A 21,530-nucleotide genomic window follows, 5' to 3' on the forward strand; every position below is an offset into this window, starting at 1 on the left:
TTTTTTCACACCAGGGCTATGCTGGGTGCCAGCCATTTCAGATGCTTTGGCATTTACCAGGGTGGTTTGCTGGGAGCTGAGCTGTTTGGAAATCAGTCACTGACCAATCTTAAAATAATTCATTAATTAAAAGCTGACCCTGAGCTTTCTCTCTCTCTTTTTTTTTTTTTTTTTCCAAAGTCTGGTTGTCTCTGCCTTGTTCTATAAACAGCAAAAAAAAAAGAAAAAAAAAAAAGGAAGAAAAAAAAAGGCCATTTTTATCTTTTGCCAACCAAAGAAATCCAGCTTCAGACCTCTGATTAAATATTAACCACTCTGCACAGACCACAAGCGAGAGCCACAGCTATTTATTGCTCCAAAGGCAGCTTCATCAAGAAACAAAACAAAACAAACAAAAACCAGCCAGGAATGAACGGTGTCATCCACATCAACAAGTTTCCCTTGTGTGCTTGAGTCAGCTTGGAGCCAGGAGGCATTTCAGAGTACGTTTCACTGGGCTCAGTGCTCAGGGACTGTCAGGGCACTGCTGTCTGAGCCCCACATGCCTCCCAGCACCTACTGCTGCTCCCTGCACTGCATGAGTGAACCCTCTGCAGGCCCAATCCATAGGCTACTGACGTCAATGAGCTCTGCTTTGGAGCTTGCTGCAAAACCTCTGTGATGCCTGCAGAGCTAACAGAGCTTTGGGAGGGGTAAAGTGCTGACTGCCTGACTGATCCCCCCCTGCTTTGGTCCCTTTTCAGAGCAGAGACCTGACAGTGACATTTAGAGAAAGAGAAGGAGCTGAGCAAGTGCTAGGCTTTAAACTAGAGCAGGGCAGGTTTAGGTTGGACATTGGGAGGAAGATCTTTACAATGAGAGTGGTGAAACAATGGAACAGGTTGCCCAAGGATGTGGTTGAGGGCCCCCATCCCTTCAGACACTCAAGATCAGCCTTTATGTGGCCCTGGGCAGCCTGACCTAGTTTGGGGGGTGTCCCTGCTGACTGCAGGGGGATTGGACAAGATGCCCTTTGAGGGTCCCTTCCAACCTGATGCCATCTTTGAACCTTTATGGATGACACCAATGCAACTGCAGCAAACTCCTGTCCACCCATTTGCCCTTCCCCAGCAGGGAAATGGCTTTAATCCTGGCTTTGAACCCAGCAAGGCTGATTCCATCAGCTTGAAGCTGATGTCTTGCTAAAGCCAGGCTGATGTGGGGCAGCTGGCAGCACTGGCTCAGCTTTGACCCACTCAGTAGCTAGGTAGTGCCACAGCCCTTGTATGCCCCATGCATGACTCTGAAGGCTTTGCCCCAAGCTTCCTGGTACCATTTGACACTCTGGAAGAACAGGACAAAATGTGATTGTTCCTCTTCTTATTTATTATTATTATTGGAAATATAATAATAATAACAATAAAAAAGCAGCTGTGCTCCTCTTTGGGCCCTGAGCCAGCCCTGGTGTTCTCTTCCTCCCCCCCTGCCCCTAATTCACAGACATATGCTTAGGTTTCTGATGCACAGAGATCAAATAACCCAGCACTCAGGGTAAGATATTATCCCCTATTACCAATTCAATGCAAACAGCTCTCATCTTCCCCAGATGAAAAGCCAATTAAAGAGCCTTGCTTCTCAAGTGGAGAGGAAACTGAGGGACTTGTTTTGTGTATAGGGGGAGGTTGTTGGTCTCTGGCAAGGAGGCAACATGCCCCCCACCCCCCACTCCCCCCTAAGCATCACCAATGAGTTCCTTTTCAAGCCACATTTTGTTCAGAACCATTTGGGTTCCATGTCTCCAGAGAAATACAGAGAGGACAACAACAAAATATCAACAAACCCACATCCTAAAAAGGAAAAACGAAAGAAATTTTCCTTGCTGGAAGATCAATGATGTTTGCTTAAGTCAGCAGTTAATGTTTGGGGTTTCAAAGCTTTCCCAGGGCAAGGGAGCCTTAGTCTCAAGGTGAAGAGCAAGCTCATAAATCTGGGAGAAGCTTCAAGACCAGAATATGCTGAGTCCCTGCTGCAGGGAGGGCAGAGCCAACAGGAAAAGGGCATTTGCTCTGCAAACAAGAAGCAGGATGAGTGCTTGTAAATCGCTAGTCACGAGGGAACAGGTGACATTCAGTCCTGCTGCACTCAGATCAGGGATACAAAGGGAAGGGAAAGGTGACTTTAAGTCAGCTCTGCACTCAAAGGGCCACATGAGGCCCTGGTTCCTCCTCTCATCTCCCAGAGCAGGTCAGCAAAGCCTCAGGTCTGATACTCCATTCCCCACAGCTCGCCCTGGGAAACCCAAGACTTAGCAGCAGACTCAGCACTGAGCCCAAATGCCCTCTATTGCCTTCCTGCCCTGGGAACACAGACAGGGTCTGTGCAGGGGTAAAGCCAGGGACTGGAAAATCTCCCAGCAGGGCCTGCAGACAGCACAGCAGGACTCCAGCACAAAGGTATGCAATGACAACTGGCCTCATCGATCCTCTTCCCCTGGATTTAGTGGAAACAAACAGAAAGCTTCATCATCGAAAACCCCAGGCTGCCTTTCCAGCAAGTATGGGACCCAAAAGGGAATCTCTGCTTAGGCTTCCCCCAGCTTGCTACTGCATTACTTGCTGCCTGCTGACACTGCCCCTGGCTGCTCATAGCCCCACTACCATCACTTTGCAATCAGCACTCAGGAACCACCCCAGCCTCAGCCTTGCAGCTCCTGCTGCCATGGCCCTGCAAAGCCCTGCCACCAGGAGCAGCCCTCTAGTGAGTCTGCAGCGAGGTGAAGGGGCATGGAGCTCTTGGCAGAGAGCACTTAGCACACCCATCCGCTTCAGCAGGTAGGCAGATGACCTCCTGAGGTCCTTTGCAACCTGAATTATCTTCTATCAGGATGCTAAAACTAGCATAACCCCCCTGTCTGTTTCTGCCACTCTGTCATTCTGCATTCATTTCATTGCCACACATCACACGCCAGCCTAGATCCTGCTGTCTACAAGCAGATATTTATTGTTTGTTCTTTTGGTTTTGTATTTTTTTTTAAGCCATTTCTACTTCCATTTACCAACACACAGAGAGAAACAGGCATAGGTATACAAACAGTAGGGCATCATTTGCATCAGAGGCTTACTCTCTCTTCCAGGCTTATTCAGAGTGAGGAGGACTGGGAGTAGCTTGGTCTGGCGAGTGGCTCTCTGCATTCACACTAACAGCCCAACTGGCACAGCCTGGCAGGGGGAGGGCATCTGCCCAGCTTCCTTGCATGGCCTGGGCTCAGCTGGTGCAGAGGCAGAGCAGGAGGGCAGGTCGTGTCTGCACTGCCAGCAGCAGATCTCAGCCCATTTGCCAGTCCAAACCTGCCCACCAGCCAACATGTGCCCATGCAACCACAACCTTTGCATGGGGAGAGGAGAGGCCCAGCCACAGCCCAGCAAGCAGGAACCCAAAGTCTTGCTCCCACTGTTAGGGCTGAGCACGAGCACAAACCAAGCCACAGAGCTCAGCAGACATCCTGAATGTCCTTGTGCTCAGCACTGCACAGGTGCCCCCAGCCTGAGCTACGATGGACTGACAGCCACCAGCCCAGACAGGCAGTGGGCAAGTCGTGAGACACAGCTCGTGGGGACCACAGCAGCTTCTCCCCTGGTCAGGAAGCAAGCTCCAGCAGCACATGGGCAATGGGGAGAGCAGCACCAGGGCTGGGGGAGAAGCAGGAATCATGGCCACTCCTGGCAGCATCCTGTGGGCTCAGTGCCAGCTGCCATGCCCAGGCAGTACACCTCCAAGCACTCACTGCTGCTGCCAACATGGCTCTGGAGGCTCAGACTGGAGGGAAAGGGGCAGACAGGACAGGAAGGGTGGGGAGCAGGAGGAGCCTGGTGACAGGACAGCTGTGTGTGAGCCTGGAGGAGAAGGAAGGGCTGCAGCCAGCCTCTCCCCTGCATGTCTGCCCAGAACAGCCTGGATCTCCTCCCCAGCACCGTGGCTGCCGCTGGTGCAACCACCAGATCTCAAGCCACCCTGTCACCATGGCAACGGGCCGAGAGGAACAGATGGTCCTGGGGAGCCAAATCCCACTTGGAGAGGGAGCATGCAGGGTTGTGGGGCAGGGCAGGAGCAGACCCCAGCCACACACCAGAGAGGACAGGGGGGTCACCCCTCTCACGCTCCTCTCCCTTGTCCTCTGGCCATGGCAAGACGTAAATGGGTTTGGTGGCACCTTGGAGTGCCTTGCAGGAGGGAGGGACATCCATGCTCCTCCCCCAGGGGGCATGAACCCTCTGAGACCCAGGACCCCATTGCTTGGCTATGAGAAGAGCCCCATTTGCTCGAGCATCTCCCTGCCTGCCTTTAGTAAACCTCACCCCCAAGGTGGGGGACTGCACAGCAGGTGAGCTCAGGGGCCAGACCTTCTCCTCTGTGAAATGAATGGGCACAGGGCTCAGCTGGCACAGCCCTGCCAAGCCTACCAGATGGATTCATCTGGACAGACCGGGGATGAGAACTGGGGTGGGTGAAGATAAAACTCAGACACTAATCTCCCTGTGGATTAACTGTCAAGCCTGTCCACGTGGGGCCATGGTGTGGGGCTTTGGAGCAAACAACATCTAAGACATGCTGGAGATACCCACAGCTCCTCTGGAGTATTTGAGAAAAGCAGCCAGAGTCTTTCTCAGGGGCACAGACCCCTTCTCTCCTCACTGGATTTGCAGCGTGAGCTGCAAACCTGATACAGCTTGATGTGGTCAGCCCCAAAACTGGCTGCATTTGGGGGGAAAGCAGCAAGTGTGAAACTGCACTTTCAAGCCTGCAAAGCTGTCAGGATCTGCAGAGGGGAAGAACTCTCTAGGGGGAAACACAGGCTGAAGAGGCCAAGGAATGTCGGTGCAGGAAAGAAACAAAAGAAGTGGTTTTTCCTTTAGGAACCTTTGCTCCTAGCACAAGCACTCTCCATTTTCCTCCTGGAGAACACAAAGGAACCCTCACTCTCCAGAGTTTTGGAGCTGTTACCACCATCATCACAACTTCCTTAGCTCCAGACAACTTCGGTCCCTGTGGATCCTGGCTGAGTTTTGCAGCCCTGTCCCCAGATTCATGGGAGACAGGCAGCTGCTTTTCCTGCCCATGGAGTCCCAGCTGGGAAGCAGCTTTTCAGGGGTCAAAGGCCGAAAGAGGCTGGGGACAGAAAGTAAGTGGTCCCAGGGTGAGAGAGGAGTGTGCTGGGAGGCTGTAGAGCACTGCAGGAGGGAGGGAGCTAACCCCCCTCCTGCCTTCCAGCAATCGCTTCGCCCTGCACCAACTGTTCTGCACCACGCTGCTCCCTTTCCCGTGGCCCTGGCACGCTCACAGAGCTGCTGGCCCCAGGGGCCCAGCCTGGCCCAACCGGCTCCCAGCCCACACCCGTGAGAAGAGCCAGAGCCTGGCCTGCCTCTCAGGTGTGGCCCTTTCGCCCCCAGGCTCCTGCCGCTGCCAGCTTGGACGCCGACACCTTCGGCTGCTGAGAGAGGGGAGCAGGAGCTGCCGGGCAGCAACACCCTGCCAGGGAGAGCTGTGCCAGGGCAGCAGCTCGTGGGAGGCTGCAAAAACCTCCTAGTGCGGATGGGCTTTGTCCACAGCACCTCTTTTCTGTGCTTCCTTGCCTTCAGAGGGGGTTCCCAGGTGTTTAGGGGGGGGTTGGTGGTGGTGTCTGGGTTCAGCCCTTTCTTCCCCAGCCCAACAAGCCCTGGAAACCCACATCTGTTCTCTGCAGAACAGGTTGGGTGCAGGAGCAGCCATGCCTGCTTCCCACGCACCAGCACAGCCCAGCCCAGCCTGGCCCACACCCTACCCTTCCCCACACCCTACTCTTCCCCTGCCCCAAAAGTCCTTCTCTTTTTTTTTTTATTTCTTCCTCTGCTCTTTTTCCCAGATCAAAGCTGCCTCCCCTCCCTGTATTACAAACATTATTCAGCTACTAGATAAGAAGCTCTCCAGCAGGTCTTTATTAATCCCACTGGAGGCAGAAGGAAGGCAGAGGGAAAGGACTGAGCGTGGCCAGGACAGAGACTAATGTTCCACGAAACACCTTTGCAGAAGAGCAGCATGTCTTTTTCCCAGGGAGTCTCATGGGAAGCTTGGGCAATAATTAACAATTATCAGACTTTAAACCCTCCATCTCTCTCTCTCTCTGTCCTGACCAGGGTTCTGTAATAATTCATCCAGTCTGAAACACTCCCAGCCTGGTTTTCTGGAGCACACTGAGGCAGGAGGGGTAAGGAGGTGCATGCAGACAGACTCTGGGGCAAGCAGGAGGCAGCTCCTGACCCTGCTGCTTCCTTGCTTTTATGTGGAGCTGCAGTATTCCAGCTCCCAAGTTGCCACCTCCTTTCCATCCTTCAGTGCACCTTGCAGCTCCTTTGGCCACACAAAGCAATGGCTTGTTGTGGTACACATCTTCCCAGGGAAGTTTCCCTCAGCCTTGGGATACCACAGACTCCTGCATGTGGCTAAAGCCCTGATCTACCCAGGATACAGCCTAGAAAGCTTCTGTGGCACAAAGACACTTGTTTAAATCCATCTGCTGTCTCAGACAACTATAATCAGCACCAGGAGATGGCTCACATGTGAAAGCTGGATGGCTCACATGTGAAAGCTGGATGGCTCACAGGCCCTGGGTTTCCATTGCTGCTTGCCCCCTCTCATGGAAGGACCAGAGCTGTTGGGAGTGCTTGCTCATGCAACAGGTAGGTAACTTGTGTCACTTGCACCCTACAGTGGGACAGCTCAGGTGTTCTGAAACTTGCTCACAGCCACCTAGGAAATTAATGGCAAAAGCAAAGCACGTTGCAGGTACCTGAAGAGTTACACTGCTGTCCCCAGCAGGCAGTTGTCCTTCCTGCTTCAGCACATCTGGGGCAGAATGTGAACCCCCATCACCTGTCCTGCCCAGTGTGTTGTCCAGTAGAGCCATGGTGTGGGTGGGAGCTGCCCTGGGCTGGCAGGGCAGCAGGGATCTGGAGGGCTACACCTCACCTACCTGCAACCCCTCCCAGGTAAGTGACTGGAAACCACAAGTGACCCAAATGCAAGACTAGTGGAGTGAGACATCAAGAGGCTTTGGAATGACAGCAGGCAGGGCAGCCAATGGACCATGCTCATCCACTTCCATGGTTTCAACCCACACATCACACACTCCCAGCAGTAAGAAACTGGGTCCAGTGTTTGCCCTGACAGAATATCTGTACATTGATCTAGGCAAAACAATTTCTTGTCTTTGAAAATCGACAGGCAAGAAGCTGTCAGCTCCTGGATGCTATGAAGAATGACAAAATCAAGGGGAGTCACCTTTCCCTGTGCTTCACCAATGGTCTCCTGCTTCTACAGAGTAATGAAGGCAAGGCCAGCTGTGCAAGGGGCCCTGCAGACACCAGGCAAAGAAGAGAGGGGCTGCTACTAGGAGCTTCTGACAAGGAAAGGCACACAGAGGTGAAGTGAGCTAGCCAAGGGTATTCCAGGGAGCTTGTGGCAAAGCCAGGAAATGATGCCAGCCCTTCTGAGCTCAGCCTGCCTTTGCCATCACCTCCAGGCCATTCTTTCCCTTTAAGTAAAAGCTGATTCATGCCTGGTAGAAGTCAGTGTGAAGCAGCAGATCTTCCCATTTCCACTGAGGTTCTGTAAGGTACTCCATAGGCATGGCAGCAATTGGGATGTCAAGAGTAATAAAACAACCAAAACCACATATACCCAAAAAGAATGGGTTTAGCCTCTTCTGAAGTGAGTTTAGAGCCACTGAAAGGTCTCAGATCAATACCAGCAAAACTGCAAATTGGAGTCCTCCCCTCAGCCACAGAAAGGGTACAGCTGAGGCAGCATCTGCAGGAACAGCCTGCCCACAATCTCTGCCAGCCTGCCTCAGATCTGACCTTGAGGAGCTGCCTTGAAGTACAAGAGGGAAACTCCCCCTTCCTCCCTCCTCCCCCCTTCCCATGCAGCCCTAGGCTTTTGTTCCCCAGCAGGGAGATTGCTGCTGGTTTCTTTTACTTGGGTCCATTCTGTCTAGAGAAAAAGCAGAGCCTCGATGAACTCATTCCACATGCACACCGAGCAGACCTGCTTCATCATGTGGGTAGAAAGAAGTCCTAAGGGGTTCAAGTGGATTTTGCAGCACAGATTTTGAGGCAAATCCAGCCCTAGAGGGAGCTTAGCTACCAGGCTGGCTCTGGCATTTCAGATGTCAAGATGCAGTTGCCCATTCCTTTGCCTTTCTTCTCCCCTCCTGCCCCATAGCTGTGCCTGTGCTCGGCCCCGGGGGACCTCTGAAAACTCCATTATAGGTCCTTCCCATACAAAGTTTGGATCAATACAGCTGTCAAGCTTTGCCCACATTACCCCTGCTAATTGGAATTACAACAGGCAGGCTGCAGCTTTCACTCCATCTCTCTGCTGTTTGTCATAATGCAATCAAAATCCCTCTGCTCTCCTTCCCGTGGAGCGTGACGGGAGCCCAGGCGCTGCTCACCACGTGGCCTCCCGAGAGCAGATTCCTCTGGATCACACTGGGGCTGGGATGCTTGGCCACAGGGGTGGGAAAAGAGTCCCTCACTGCCAGAACTCTCTTGGCCTGCCTTTGGCTAAGCAGGGTAATGGGACAGCCAGCCTCAGCCCAGCTGGGGCACAGCAGGGAGGCAGAGATGGGGACTGAGGGGTGATGGTGGAGCAGGTGCTGTGGGAAGGAACTGCGAAGACCAGAGGCAGTCCCAGCCTGATTGTGGAGCTGGGCACTGCTCAGCAGCAGAGCCCTTGGCCATGCCAAGGAAGGAGCCTATGCTGACCAAGCATGGGGAGCATGGGAAAGGTGCCTCCTTCTCTCTGCCTCCTGCCATCCCCAGCTCCTGCCTTGCCAGCAGTGCTCAGCCACCCCCACAGTGAGGGAGTCTCAGCAGCTGCCGGGGACAGAAGTGAGCAGGAGAATCCCAGGAATAGGTTACCCAGGGAGGTGATGGAGTCACCATCCCTGGAGGTGTTCAAGAAATGTGTGACCATGGCACTTGGGGACGTGGTTTAATGGCCATGGTGCTGTTAGGTCAATGGTTTGGACTCAGTGATCTCAGAGGTCTTTTCTAACCAAAACAATTCTGTGATGCTATAAACAATGTGGCAGCTTGGCATGGGCCTGGCACAGGGCACTGACTGTGACTCGGGTGGCTGCACAGGAATGAGTCAAAGCTTTGTGCTCACACAGAGGAGGCTTAACCCTGGTACAAGCAAAGCTGAGATAGCATCTAAAGGCTCCAGCTAGGTCAGGATCCCTTCCGTGCTAAGTGCTATGCAAAAGTCCCTGCCTCAGCAAGGTCCCCACTCACAACCCCCTGCCCAGACCTTGCTGGCTGCTCCCTGGCTCTGTGCAGCAGCCCTGGCAGGCAGAGGCCAAGCACATCTTGCTCACACCAGCTCTGAAGGCTTGGCCAATTTATGGAGCCAGGGTGATAGATATTGGGCAATAGATAACAGCAGCTGTGATTTGCTGATCATTATCAAGCAGCACTAATGCAGGGCTGAATTACCCAGAGGAGGGAAGGATCAGCAGCCTGGACATACTCAGCTCCCCAGAGACTGGCCATAAACAAAACTTAAATAATTAGAGTGCTTGGGTGGAGATGCAGCCTCTAAGTGTTTTTAGGCTCACGCAAATAAAGGAAATAAATTCTTGGAAGGTGCCAGGCTGGATGGGGCAGAGGGAGGCTCATTTTCCACATCACTTGAGAGCAGCCATTATAAATCTCACTGAAGGATGCACCTCCCCAGGCTAGTGATATTTTTAATCTCTGGGAGAGAGGGAAGAGGGGACAAAAAAAACCCAAGGCATTTTAGCCTTTACACCACAGGCAAAAAGGGTATTTAAAAAGCAGAGTACATTTTTGAAAGTCTGCTCCTGCCATGCTAAGAAAGAAGGAATTGTCCTTCTCCGGTGTGATAGTTGGAAATATTAGCCCCAGAGAATTCATTCCTACCACCATCACTCTGCAGTAAGCTGAGAAATCAAACTCCCAGAAGGAATGAATGGGGGGAGTGGGGGGTAAAGGTTCTATCAGTGGCAAATTGCTAGTTCAGTTCCCAGCTGAATCAGTAGCAAATGAAAATCAGCTCCTTGGATTCCTGAGGGGTGAATTCTGCACTGTCCCTGCTTTCTTGGTGTCTGGGATAATGTCCCACAGGAGATGAGATGACAAAGCTGAGGCACCCTCATGGGAACAGTAACCTGGTTGGCTGGGCCCAAGCAGAGGGGATGGGACACCAGGGCAGAAGGACCTGCTCACAGATGTCAACTAAAGGACATGTCCCTGGAGTTAAGAGCCTGGACACAGCCTCAGGTGGTGCTATGCTTGCTGGAGCAGTGTGTCCCAGGTGTTCTGCATGACAAGGCCACCTGAGCTCTGAGGCAGGGAAATCCATGTGTTGGCTTGTGCAGGACTACCAGGTCAGTTTTGCTGTTGGTTTGTGCAGCACTGCCAGGTCAGTTTTGCTGTTGGTTTGTGCAGGACTACCAGGTCAGTTTTGCTGTTGGTTTGTGCAGGACTGCCAGGTCAGTTTTGCTGTTGGTTTGTGCAGGACTACCAGGTCAGTTTTGCTGTTGGTTTGTGCAGGACTGCCAGGTCAGTTTTGCTGTTGGTTTGTGCAGGACTACCAGGTCAGTTTTGCTGTTGGCTTGTGCAGGACTGCCAGGTCAGTTTTGCTGTTGGCTGCTTTGTTGCTACTCCACTTGGTTAGTTTTGTCTTCCCTGCAGAGGGTGGGGAGTGAGGTGGACTCCTTCTATCACGGTCATCTAGGAACTCTTGTCAAAGGCTGACTGCACACAGGTTTGACTGATCACAGGTTGGACAATGCTGCATGGCAACAGTCTGCCACAGGTGTAATGATGTGAAAGTTCTCAGCCTTGCTCTCAAGGGGGTCCTAGAGGACCCAAAGATAAGCTGCCAGAGCACTGTCTTTGCAACCACCACAGCTTTCCTCCTGCCAGACTCAGTCCTGCTCCTAATTCCCTCCCAGCTCCTCAGGCACTGAGAACATTCCCCCTTTTACAAGCTGCTCAAGCCTCTCTCTCCCCCATCCCTCCCACCCCTTACCATGACTGCCCTCATCCTCCCCATAGGATCCTGTTCAGCTTCTATCAAAGGTTCTATCAAGAGCACACCCATTAGGTAACAGAGCATCAAACAAATCCCCAAGCAAGCTGCCTCTGAAGATCAGAGCACACCGTAATCACTCCCTCTGCAAGGAGATCTCAATAAGCCCTCTTCCCACTTTCTCTGGGTTCTTGCTGAACCCAAGCATATGAGACACATTTGGCAAGCTCAGCCTCATCACCAGCAAGATCTCTTCATAAAACTTGCACACAGAGAGCTCCTGCTCTCCCCCTGCTCCCATGCAGATGTTCAGGCTGCTGTAAGGAGGGCGTTGCTGCTGCCCTGAAGGTCTGGGTCTTGCATCCCTGCCTGCAGCTGGGACACACCACCCAGGCTGGGCAGCAAAAGGGATTGCCACAGATGTCCCAAGCAATAACAGCAGATCCCTTCCCCTTCTGCCCCTCCCCTCTCCCTGCTTCCCAACGGGAGACAGCAGAAAACCACTGCAAGCTGGGGAGAGGGGAGTGCTGGCAGCAGGTGGACATGTGTGCACAGGGGCACACAGCAGGACAGCAGTGGCACTGCTGGGCATGCAGAGTGATTCATGTGCTGCTGCACAGCAAGGGCCTTCATAACCATGGCCCTGAAGAGAAAAGCAAGAAGCCTTTTGTCAAGGCTTTCCTAAGGCACCCTGTGCTTTACTGATAGGACACACAGCACTTGGCTCTGAAGTTGTGACCATAGGTGTCTTCAGATCTGGATCCTGGGCTGGTATGAGAGTGCCCTTTCCTTCAGCATCTCCCACCTAAGTCTCAGCCCCATGGTACACAAGAATGAACTCATCCTCCCTGTGTATACTACACAGAGCTCCAGCGTGGCCAGCTGTGGGGTGCAATGCACAGACTGACAGCACCCAGCAGTGCTGCCTACTGAGTCAGGAGGGGTCCTGTATCCAATGGAAACTGTGGCAGCTGCTCTACATTACAGCATGGCAAGGATGCTGCTATACAACACAGCCCTGATCTTCAACGACCATAAATGGGCACAGCCTTGGCTCTCCCCTGCCCCCAGATGATGCCCTTCCTGCCACTCCGTCCCTAGCCACTGTGCTGGTGCAGCTGGCAAGGAGAAGAGCATAAACAGGCCCAGCAATGGGCAGCTTGTGCAAGTTGTCCCTGCTGCACCCCACCAAATCAGTAGCTGCTGCTTTCTGTTCCAGCCCTTAAAACAACATTGCCCCTCGAACAGCACAGGCCTTGGCTGCTCAGTAAGAGCAGCAAGGACATGCTGTAAGCTGCAGCCTCTGAACCAGAGGTGATCTTTTCCTTGTGTGTGCACTTACAGCCCCTGAATTGACTTGGATTATTAGCCCTTAACATTTCCTCTCCCTTTGGCACTCTCAGGCCATCAGCACAACTGCTCTGCTGGGGATGTAGCTCTAGGCTTGACTACAAGGGGTCTGTCTCAGGGCTGATTATCTAGCCCAATGAAAGTCAAAGAGCAAAGCCCACTGAGGTGCCTCTCACCAAGAAAAAAAGCAGCCCTAGCTCAGACCAACTCAATTCTCCAGTGAAACCAGTGTCCTGCAGCCTGCATGGACGTTTCATGCGCTGGCAGCATCCTTTCTCCTGCCCACCCTAGCACTCCCTGTGCTGGGCACACAGCATGCAGCAGTCTGGTGCAGTGGCTGCAGCTCCAGCAGGTAGTTAGCAAAGCTGGGACTGTGACACACTGAGACACCAGGTCAGAATCCCTATTTCTGCTCCTGGCTCAGAGGCAGGGCAAGATGTTTCAAGGCAAGGAGAACCTCTGTCATGACCACGTGTTTGGGTTCAGGGTGAGTTATGACTCTGCAGGGTGCTGGTATCTCACCCAGCCCTGAACACTGAGCTCAGCTCATTTGATTAGGCTCTTCAAGGACAAGGCAGGGTTCCTTTCTCCCTTGCTATTCTCCTCTGCCCTGAGTTCCTCAGTGCCTTGCACAGGCCAGCATAACCATGGTGTGTCAAGCTACTCTACACAGACACCTGGAGAAGGTGATGGAAACCCTGACCTTTCTCCTGCTCTCTGTATGTGCCTCTGAGTAAACCCTGTTCATCACACTACACTCTCCCCTAGGTCTATGACTTCTGCCTGTCAGACTGTTTGTAACCCCTGGCTTTGCCAGGACACTCAGCACAACAGCCTCTAATTACAAGCCTCTGCTTGAACTCTTGAGTCCCAGCAGCCTCTTCTACCCCTTAGCATTAGACTCTGAATCCACAGCCAGAACTCTGCCCCCTTGGGCTGTCTCTCCTAGGGACAGCAGAAGTGGTCAGTGAAAAGTTTCTCAAGCAGTACCCCTCTCAGTCCAGAGAGTATCTTGCCAGAGGGTAAGAATTGGAACTTGATTTTGCCAAGTGTGGGGTTCTCACACTGGTCTTTAAGAGCAGCTGAAATCCAGAGTCCCCCTTCACTGCCATGCTCTGTTCTGCTCCCATGTCTGTAGCCTCACACCATGAGCAAGGCTGGTTTTGCTTTCAGGTGGCCACATGACACTGAGCTCCAGCCCTGCCACCTCCTGCACAGACAGACCTTTGTGCTGGGAACACCCAGAGCAGAAAATCTGGATGTTAGCCCCTGGCTGTGAGCTGCAGGGACCCTCTCTCACTCCTGGTCTTGCCTCTGGATGCTCCAGCATAGGGGAGGGAAAGGAAAAACAGACTCAGAATCAGCCTGATTCAGGGTTTTGCCAGGTAGAAAGAGAAGTGCTGAGAAGAGAGATGTAGGCAGAGTCCTCCTGCCTAACCAGGCTTGGGAGCACCTGCTGTCATGTAGCTAGGTGGTCCATCTGGTACCTGCCGCAGCTTCAAGGCAGTGCTGTGATTTGCAGGTCCTCCTGTAGCATCCCTCCATGGTGGGGAGCAGATGGGAGCACTTTGCTATTTCCTGCAGTTTGAAAGGCAAATAGGCTGGGATGGGAACAGAAAACCCCATCCCTGTGCTTTCTCACTCAGGGAGGAGTCTTAGACCGATGCTGCCTCTCACCTGTAGGCTGAATGCAGATGGAAAGCAGAGCTGTACAAAAGTCTCCAAGTGGCCTGGCTCAGAGCCAGGGAAGACAGGCCTGGAGCAGAGTGAAGGTGAGAGGCAGAGTTGGGTGGATAGTGCTTAGAAAGGCTTTCCTCCTGTACCACACCAAATAATGTCAAAGGAGGATTATAAACCTCCTGCAGGGACAGCTTTATCGTGGAGGAATGGAGAAGAGATGGTTCATCAGGTTGGGTCAGTTCCTCCTATCCATCCCCAGCACCCCACAGAGATGCCAAAGAGACAAGAGACTGCTGGCCAGACATCCCCTGGCAACGACCCATGCAGACCTGTGCCATGCAAGATCCCCCCCACAAATCTGAGCCCCCTTGTCCTCCTGGGCTAGGCAAACAGCAAGGAACTGAAGCTCCCTCTCCCCTTCTCATGCCCACTAGCTGCTGTTCATCTGCCTTGGCACTGCTGCAGAGCCCAGAGCTGCTGCAGCTTTTACGATGCCAGCCTGCATGACGGGCTGCACCAACCCCAGAGACAGGGAGAAACAGGGGATGGACAGCAAGGCATTACACTCCCCATGCTTCCCTGGGTCCCCATGGAGGCAGGGCCACACAGAAATGGCAGCACAGGTTATATACATTAACACAGTGCTGGGGAGGGTAAGCCCTTGAGCCTGCAAATTTTGCTTCCCATTTCTGTGCGTGACAGAGACAAGAATGTGAACACAGGACTTCAAACCTGGCACAGGGGAAGGACAAGGAGGTGCCTCTCTGGCTGCCACAGGCTCTCCCTTGCAGGCTGAGGGGAAGCTGTACTTCCTCCCACGGATGATACTTCCACATCTGAGCAGCTTGGGCAGGAGTTTCTCTTCTGCCATGGAGCTGAGGGGTTCCCCTTGGAAGCTGGGAGGGGAACTGTGTGTGTGCTGGGAGGGTACATGCATCAGACCAGCCTGGACTCAACCTCCCCTGGGAGAGGCCAAGGGAACTGTAAGGCCAGGAGCATGTCTGTGGCTCAGCAGCAGCCAGGAGGAAAGCAAGGGGACACATCATGAGAGGTTTCATTCTTTAGTTAAACAAATTTTCACCTGAAACAATAATGTAGGTTAGGGAACCTCCACTGCACAGCTCTGAATTCTCTCTGCTGGGCTCTGGTAATTAACACAATGGTGTCTCCAATGCAAAGTGGGTCCCAGCTCCAGTGGCTGGCAGCACCAACTCACCCTGCAGCACCAACTCACCCTGCAGCACCAACTCACCCTGGTTTCATCTGAGGCATTTGAAAAAGCAGGAAGATCTCCAGGGGTTGCTCAGTTTGGAGTACCTTTCTCTTTCTCTCCTTTGTTTCTGACTTTTTTTTTATTTGTTTGTTTGGTGCATCAATATGCCTTGGTGGCTTGAGAAAAGGAGGCCAGGATGGCAAGAAGCATAGAATTGTTAGGGTTGGAAGGGACCTCAAGGATCATACAGTTCCAACCCCCCTGCCATGGGCAGGGACACCTCACACCACAGCAGGTTGCTCACAGCCACATCCAGCCTGGCTGCAAAAACCTCCAGGGATGAGGCTTCCACCACCTCCCTGGGCAACCTCTGCCAGTCTCTCACCACCCTCCTGGAGAAGAATTCCTTCCTAACATCCAATCTGAATCTATCCATCTCTCGTTTTGTTCCATTTCCCCCAGTCCTATCACGACCTGACACCCTAGAAAGTACCTCTCCAGCTTTCTTGTAGCTTCCTTCAGATACTGGAAGGCCACAAGAAGGTCTCCGTGGAGCCTTCTCTTCTCCAGACTGAATAGTTTCAACTCTCTTCAGAGAGAGGTTGAGCCAGCACAACCTCCAGCAATGATATTGCAAGATGCAAACCTTTTCTCAGAGGCCCTGAGGATTTTGGTCATACATCTGAGGACACCCATATCACCCCTGCACATTCAGTGGCAGCCTGGCTTCTGATCTTCAAAAAAATCTTCTTCCCCTGGTGCTGCCCTACCACCGTCCCCATCTGCCTGCCTGCTGGCAGTGTTGTGCCACTACTCAGGACACTGGAGGTGGGAAAGGTCCTTCTCCTGGCCAGTGGTGGCCACTCACTGTTCTCTGTCTGCCTTATAATGGGAATACTCAGAATGTGCTGCTGCAGGGGCTGGCCCATCTTGTACTCAATAGAGCTGCTTTAATATCCCAAAGCAGCTTCCAAAAGACAAAAAGTTGCCAGAGTTTCATTCAGCCTTTGATTTGAACTCTAAGTTATTTTTTTCTCTCCCTGCTGTCCCCAGCCTCAGCAGCACTAGCAGAGGGCAAGGGGTGCCAGTGCAAATGCAGGCCTGGGAAGCAGGTCACAGCAACCAGCTCTTCTGGTTCCCTTCATGATTCAGCTGAGGTGTGAGCTCTGCCCAAAGGATCCTTCTGGTGCCTCCCTGTAAACTTAGCTTGGTGGCTGGTACAGTTACAGCCCAGGGGAGGAGCAATGTGAGGAGAGATGTGCCAGGCTCTGCCAGCATCAGCATCTTGTCAGCCACCAGTTAGCTGGGAGCATTTGCCTCATGCTGGATGTGTTGTGGATGTGGCAATGCCCCTGCTCCAGCTGACTCTTTGCAAGCAGATCCATGGGAGCTCCTGCTTGATTAACACTACTGGTCCAGAGAGCAAAGTGTGCACTTGCAGCCCAGAAAGCCAATCCCATCCTGGGCTGCATCAAAAGAAGCACAGCCAGCAGGTCTAGGGAGGTGATTCTCCCCCTCTACTCTGCTCTGGTGAGACCCCACCTGGAGGCACTGTGTCCAGTTCTGGAGCCTCTGTTACAGGAAGGATCTGGAGGTGCTGGAAGGTGCCCAGAGGATGAGCAGAGGGCTGGAGCTCCTCTCCTATGAGGACAGACTGGGAGAGTTGGGGCTGTACAGTCTGGAGAAGAGAAGGCTCCACAGAGACCTTATTGTGGCCTTCCAGTATCTGAAGGAAGCTACAAGAAAGCTGGAGAGGTACTTTCTAGGGTGTCAGGTCGTGATAGGACTGGGGGAAATGGAACAAAACGAGAGATGGATAGATTCAGATTGGATGTTAGGAAGGAATTCTTCCCCAGGAGGGTGGTGAGAGACTGGCACAGGTTGCCCAGGGAGGTGGTGGAAGCCTCATCCCTGGAGGTTTTTGCAGCCAGGCTGGATGTGGCTGTGAGCAACCTGCTGTGGTGTGAGGTGTCCCTGCCCATGGCAGGGGGGTTGGAACTGTATGAGCCTTGAGGTCCCTTCCAACCCTGACAATTCTATGAGTCTCCACAGTCCTCCCCTGGCCCCAGCCATGGGGCAGACACCCTCCTGCCTGTGGGCTGAGCTGGCTCTCAGAGCAGCCTGTCGCCTCACCCACACTGACACACACATGAGCTCATCAGTTCGGGGCTGGGTTAGAACTAGAGGAGTTGGTTCCACCGCAACAAGCCAGGCTCAAGGAGAAAATATCAGCAAAAGACACACTTTGGCTGCCTGAAATAGCCTGGTGTCTGAGTTGTGGGAGGAGATAGGAAAGGGAGAGGAAAAAGCAACTAAGAATTCAAATCAAAGGCTGACTAAAACTCTGGTAGCTTTTTGTCTTTTGGAAGCTGCTTTGGGATACTAAAGCAGCTCTGCCGAGTACAAGATGGACCAGACCCTGCAGTGACACGATTTGGCTGTTCCCAGCACTGTTGTACCTCCCCAAAAAGGAACCTCCCCCTTCCTTCAGCTGCAGCCAAATTTGACCCAAGGCCTCCAGGTTACTACAGCTCAGTCAGTGCCGCTTTCAAGCATGGTGATGGAAAAACCCTGGGTCAAAGCTTCAGACATCTCTCCAGCTCTCTTTGCCCTTTGCAAAGAAGGACTCACAAGCCCCCCTCAGAGCCTGAGGGAGCCCAGGGATAGCAGACAAGAATCTGTCCCCAGACAGAGGGGAGCATTTGAAAATAGAAGCCCAGATCTGCAGATGCATGACCAGGCTCAAGATGAATGCCTCTGCTCTGCCTCTCCAGCTGCACCGAGTTCCGTGGTGGGGACAAACAGACAGATTGTCAGGACTTGTAAAGCGTAAATTTAACTTGCAAGTGTTCCTAACCTCTCAAGATCAGTGCTGAGGATCTCTCCTCCCCAGTGCTCCACAGCTTTTCAATGAGCCCTATCCATATCAGCATCTTGAAGCCCTGACACTGTAGGCTGAGTTGATACCTGGCTGTTGGTTCCAAATGGACTGGCAGATAAATTTGCATGGAAGGAAGGCTGCAGGAACCCTGAATTGAATCAGTTCTGGACGATTGAGCCGATCACATTAAAGACAATCTGTAAAGCAAGCTTTAAGGGACTCCTTACAGCTTTTACAGCAGGGAACTTTTATTTCCTTATCAGAGGAAAAGCTAACATTGTCAGAAGGGGGAGGTAGTATACGTGGATGGGGACAAAATGAAATGGCATTGATCAGATGAGCAGGAAAGGCTGTCCAGAAAGCAGGTAGTGTCACCTGCCTCCCTCTCATCTTTCTTGGGGGGTAGGCACCAAACCACATTTTCCAACAGAGGATCCTAAATTCCCCTCTCCCCTTCTCCTGGGTAAGCAAGCTGTCTGCATTGGAAGCTTCCATATGGCTTGTTCTAGATGTACCCTCAGCTGATTTTGCCACAATTCATTGTGAACTTCTGGAACTTGCCTGCCTCAGACCTGTGTTTTAATAAGGACTGTCAGTCTGCTCTGGCTTTGTGCAGCACCTAGCACAGTATTGTGCTGGTCCTTCCCTGCAGCTCTGGGATGCATCCACAGCACAAATAAGCTGTCTTGGTTTTGGCTGGGATAGAGCTATTCTTTCTTTCTTTTTTTTTTTTTTTTTCCCCTCAAACCACGACAGAAATGCACAACTGAATGAAAGGAATTAATGAATAAATAGGTACTGCAGGATCAGTCACTGCTGCAAACGTGCTGCATCCACCACCAAACCGGTCCAGCCGAGAGTCTCACCCACACAGGCTGCAGGGGACTCAGTGATCGTGGACAGGGGTCAGGATGGATTAATCTCCTGGAGCATTGCAGAGCTGGCTGTACCCTTTCCTTGGCAAGGCACCACTAGATGCACCACTGACTTATCCTGCCAGAGCTGACAGCGGGACAGTGCAAGACAAACTAGCAGGCTGCTGCAGAGTGGCAGGAGACAAGAATGCCTGGCTGCTGGCAGCAAAGCCTTGAGAACAGCCAAAAATAGGATAACGAAGAGAAAAAAAGTCCCTCTTGGCAGGACAAGGTGAGATGCTAGGCTTCCCCAGGGTTACTGTGTGTCTCCTTGGTGAAAGCAATATCTGGGGAGACTAAAGAAGCAGAAACCCCTTTGATGTGCCCAGCACAGTCACCACAGCATTACTCCACTTCCAGTGCTTTTCCCAGGGGTTGCAAGGAGGGTTTCCTGCATGGGGGTACTTGGTGAATGGGTGAGACGGAGGAAACAATGGTATGGAAAGTTCTGAGCCTCCCTGAGAGGAGCCAGAGCTCAGCCAGGCACCTGCCTGGAAGCATAGAGGAGTGCAGGGAGCCCGAGGCTGTCCCTTCCATCACCTCTTTTTGCAATGCACAGCAGATCCCTTTGTCCTGGGAATACACAGGTATGCCCAGACCTGGTTTCTTATCACTCCATTAACCTTTTTTTTCCTCACAGGCTCCTGGTTTCTTGACCACCATCTCCTCCCATTTCATCTCTGTCCTCACACATTTTAACTGGACCACCAAGTCACTGGGCTCTTGTTGATCTCCCATGCCCTGGATATTATCATTTCTGTCTTTGCTGGCACTGTGGAACGCTGGGCTCTGCTCCATGGCCAGCCTTTTGGCCCAAACCTTGCTAAGTGGTCTCTGTCACAGCCCATCCAGCCTGGCTGCTCTCCTAGGATGCTGCCTCAGCCCAACGAGAGGAGAAGTGGAGGCAATTCTACCCTGGAAGTTCTCCCTTCCAGATGCAGAACCCCCACTTCTGCAGGCACAGGCTGCCTCTTACCCCTGCAGAAAGCTGGATATCAATCTGGGGGTGGCACATGTGCCCACTGTCACGCACTCCAGACCCAGCTGCCAGGAACCTAGCCTCGAAAAGGCAAACATCGGTTCTACTTGTATTTCCCGGTTCATTCGCAAGTGATGTAAACCCAGCTGCTGGTCCCCTTTCCATGTCTACACTGTCGACTCCAGAAAGCCTTCCAGGATGGCATTAACCCGCTCTGCACTGGAGCAGAATAAAACAGTCCCCTCCAGGGCACTTCACAAAGTGGGTCACTCTCTAGCTTCTAAGACCTGTGCTAGAGCCCGGGGCAGGACCAAACCCTGGGGTGTGGACACATTGGCTGTTCTGCAACCGCCAGCAGCGGTCGAACGAGCTGGGGAGAATTCAATCCAAACCTTTGCCCATCTTCTCCTTTCCAGGGACGGATCAGATGCCATCAGGCACCCAAGAGCAAAAGCAGCGAAGGGAAGGTCTGAAACCTGGGAACGGTCCAGTCCCTCGGCAAAAGAGCCCGGGGGAAGCGTGGGTGTTGAGTGGGGCTTTCGGGGATGCCGAACAGCTGAAACCTTCCACCTCTCCTTCCCAAACATCTGCGCTCATTACCCAGCCTCGTGGCTCCCTTTCCCGGGAAGCCTGGCTGCTATGCCTCGCTAGACATTGCTCGATCCAAAAAGCAAACAAACCGCCTCAGCTCGCAGGACTCCGGTGCCCACCGCCTTTAGCTGCTTCCAAAACAAACGATCGTGTTGTTCCTCTCCAAGCTGGAGATGAAATCGGCCCCAACTCTTTCCCACCCCTCACGCAGATGCTTCCACAGCCGGGCGCGCACCCCCAAAAAGCCGCTCCGCAGCGCTTCCCGCACCCCTTTCCCCGCCACCGGCAGCCCTCAGCCCTTCTCCGGGGCTCACCCGACCCCTGCAGCTCCCCGGGGGACACCGGCTCACCTGGGAGGAGCGCGGCCGCCAGGATGCAAACTCCGATAGTCCAGCAAGATGCACGGCAACTTGTCTGCAGCTGTGAAGCCATGAGAGTTCCTTAGGAGAGATGGGCAGGGGTCGGTCTGGCAGCGTCTCGCTGGGCCCCCCACCCTCCCCGCCCCCGGTGATGTTCAGGTCTGCTTAAAAATGAAAAAAATAAGAATAAAAAAAGTCGGTGCGGGAGGACAAAGAGGCGGTGCTCCCAGCAGGGAGGACGGGCGGCCGCAGGAGAGCTCCGCTCGGGGGCCCGGGGGCTTGGCGGGGCCCCACTCCGTGGGCACGGGGCAGCGCCGGTGCCTTCCTCCGGGAGCGGGCACGTCCGCGGAGCCGGGCGAGGGAGAAGGGGAAGTGTGTGGGGGGAATACAGTCACAAAAACAAGGGGAGAAAAAAGGGCCAAAAAAATAATAGAAGGGAGGAGGCAAAACAAATGAAGAGAAGCGAGGGAGAGCCCTCCGCGGGCTGCAG

General features: G+C 53.1%; 1 protein-coding gene across 1 annotated transcript in view; it reads right to left on the reverse strand.

Annotated features, from left to right (window-relative positions):
• NECTIN1 (nectin cell adhesion molecule 1) overlaps positions 1–21,113 on the reverse strand; it is a 103,502-nt gene extending 82,389 nt beyond the window's left edge. The window contains 1 exon segment of the mRNA XM_054395706.1: positions 21,032–21,113. Within this exon segment, the coding sequence (XP_054251681.1) occupies positions 21,032–21,113 (82 nt within the window).
• Positions 21,114–21,530: the final 417 nt, after the last annotated feature.

The sequence above is a fragment of the Indicator indicator genome, chromosome 34, assembly GCF_027791375.1.
Source record: "Indicator indicator isolate 239-I01 chromosome 34, UM_Iind_1.1, whole genome shotgun sequence".
NCBI classification, from domain to species: Eukaryota; Metazoa; Chordata; class Aves; order Piciformes; family Indicatoridae; genus Indicator; species Indicator indicator.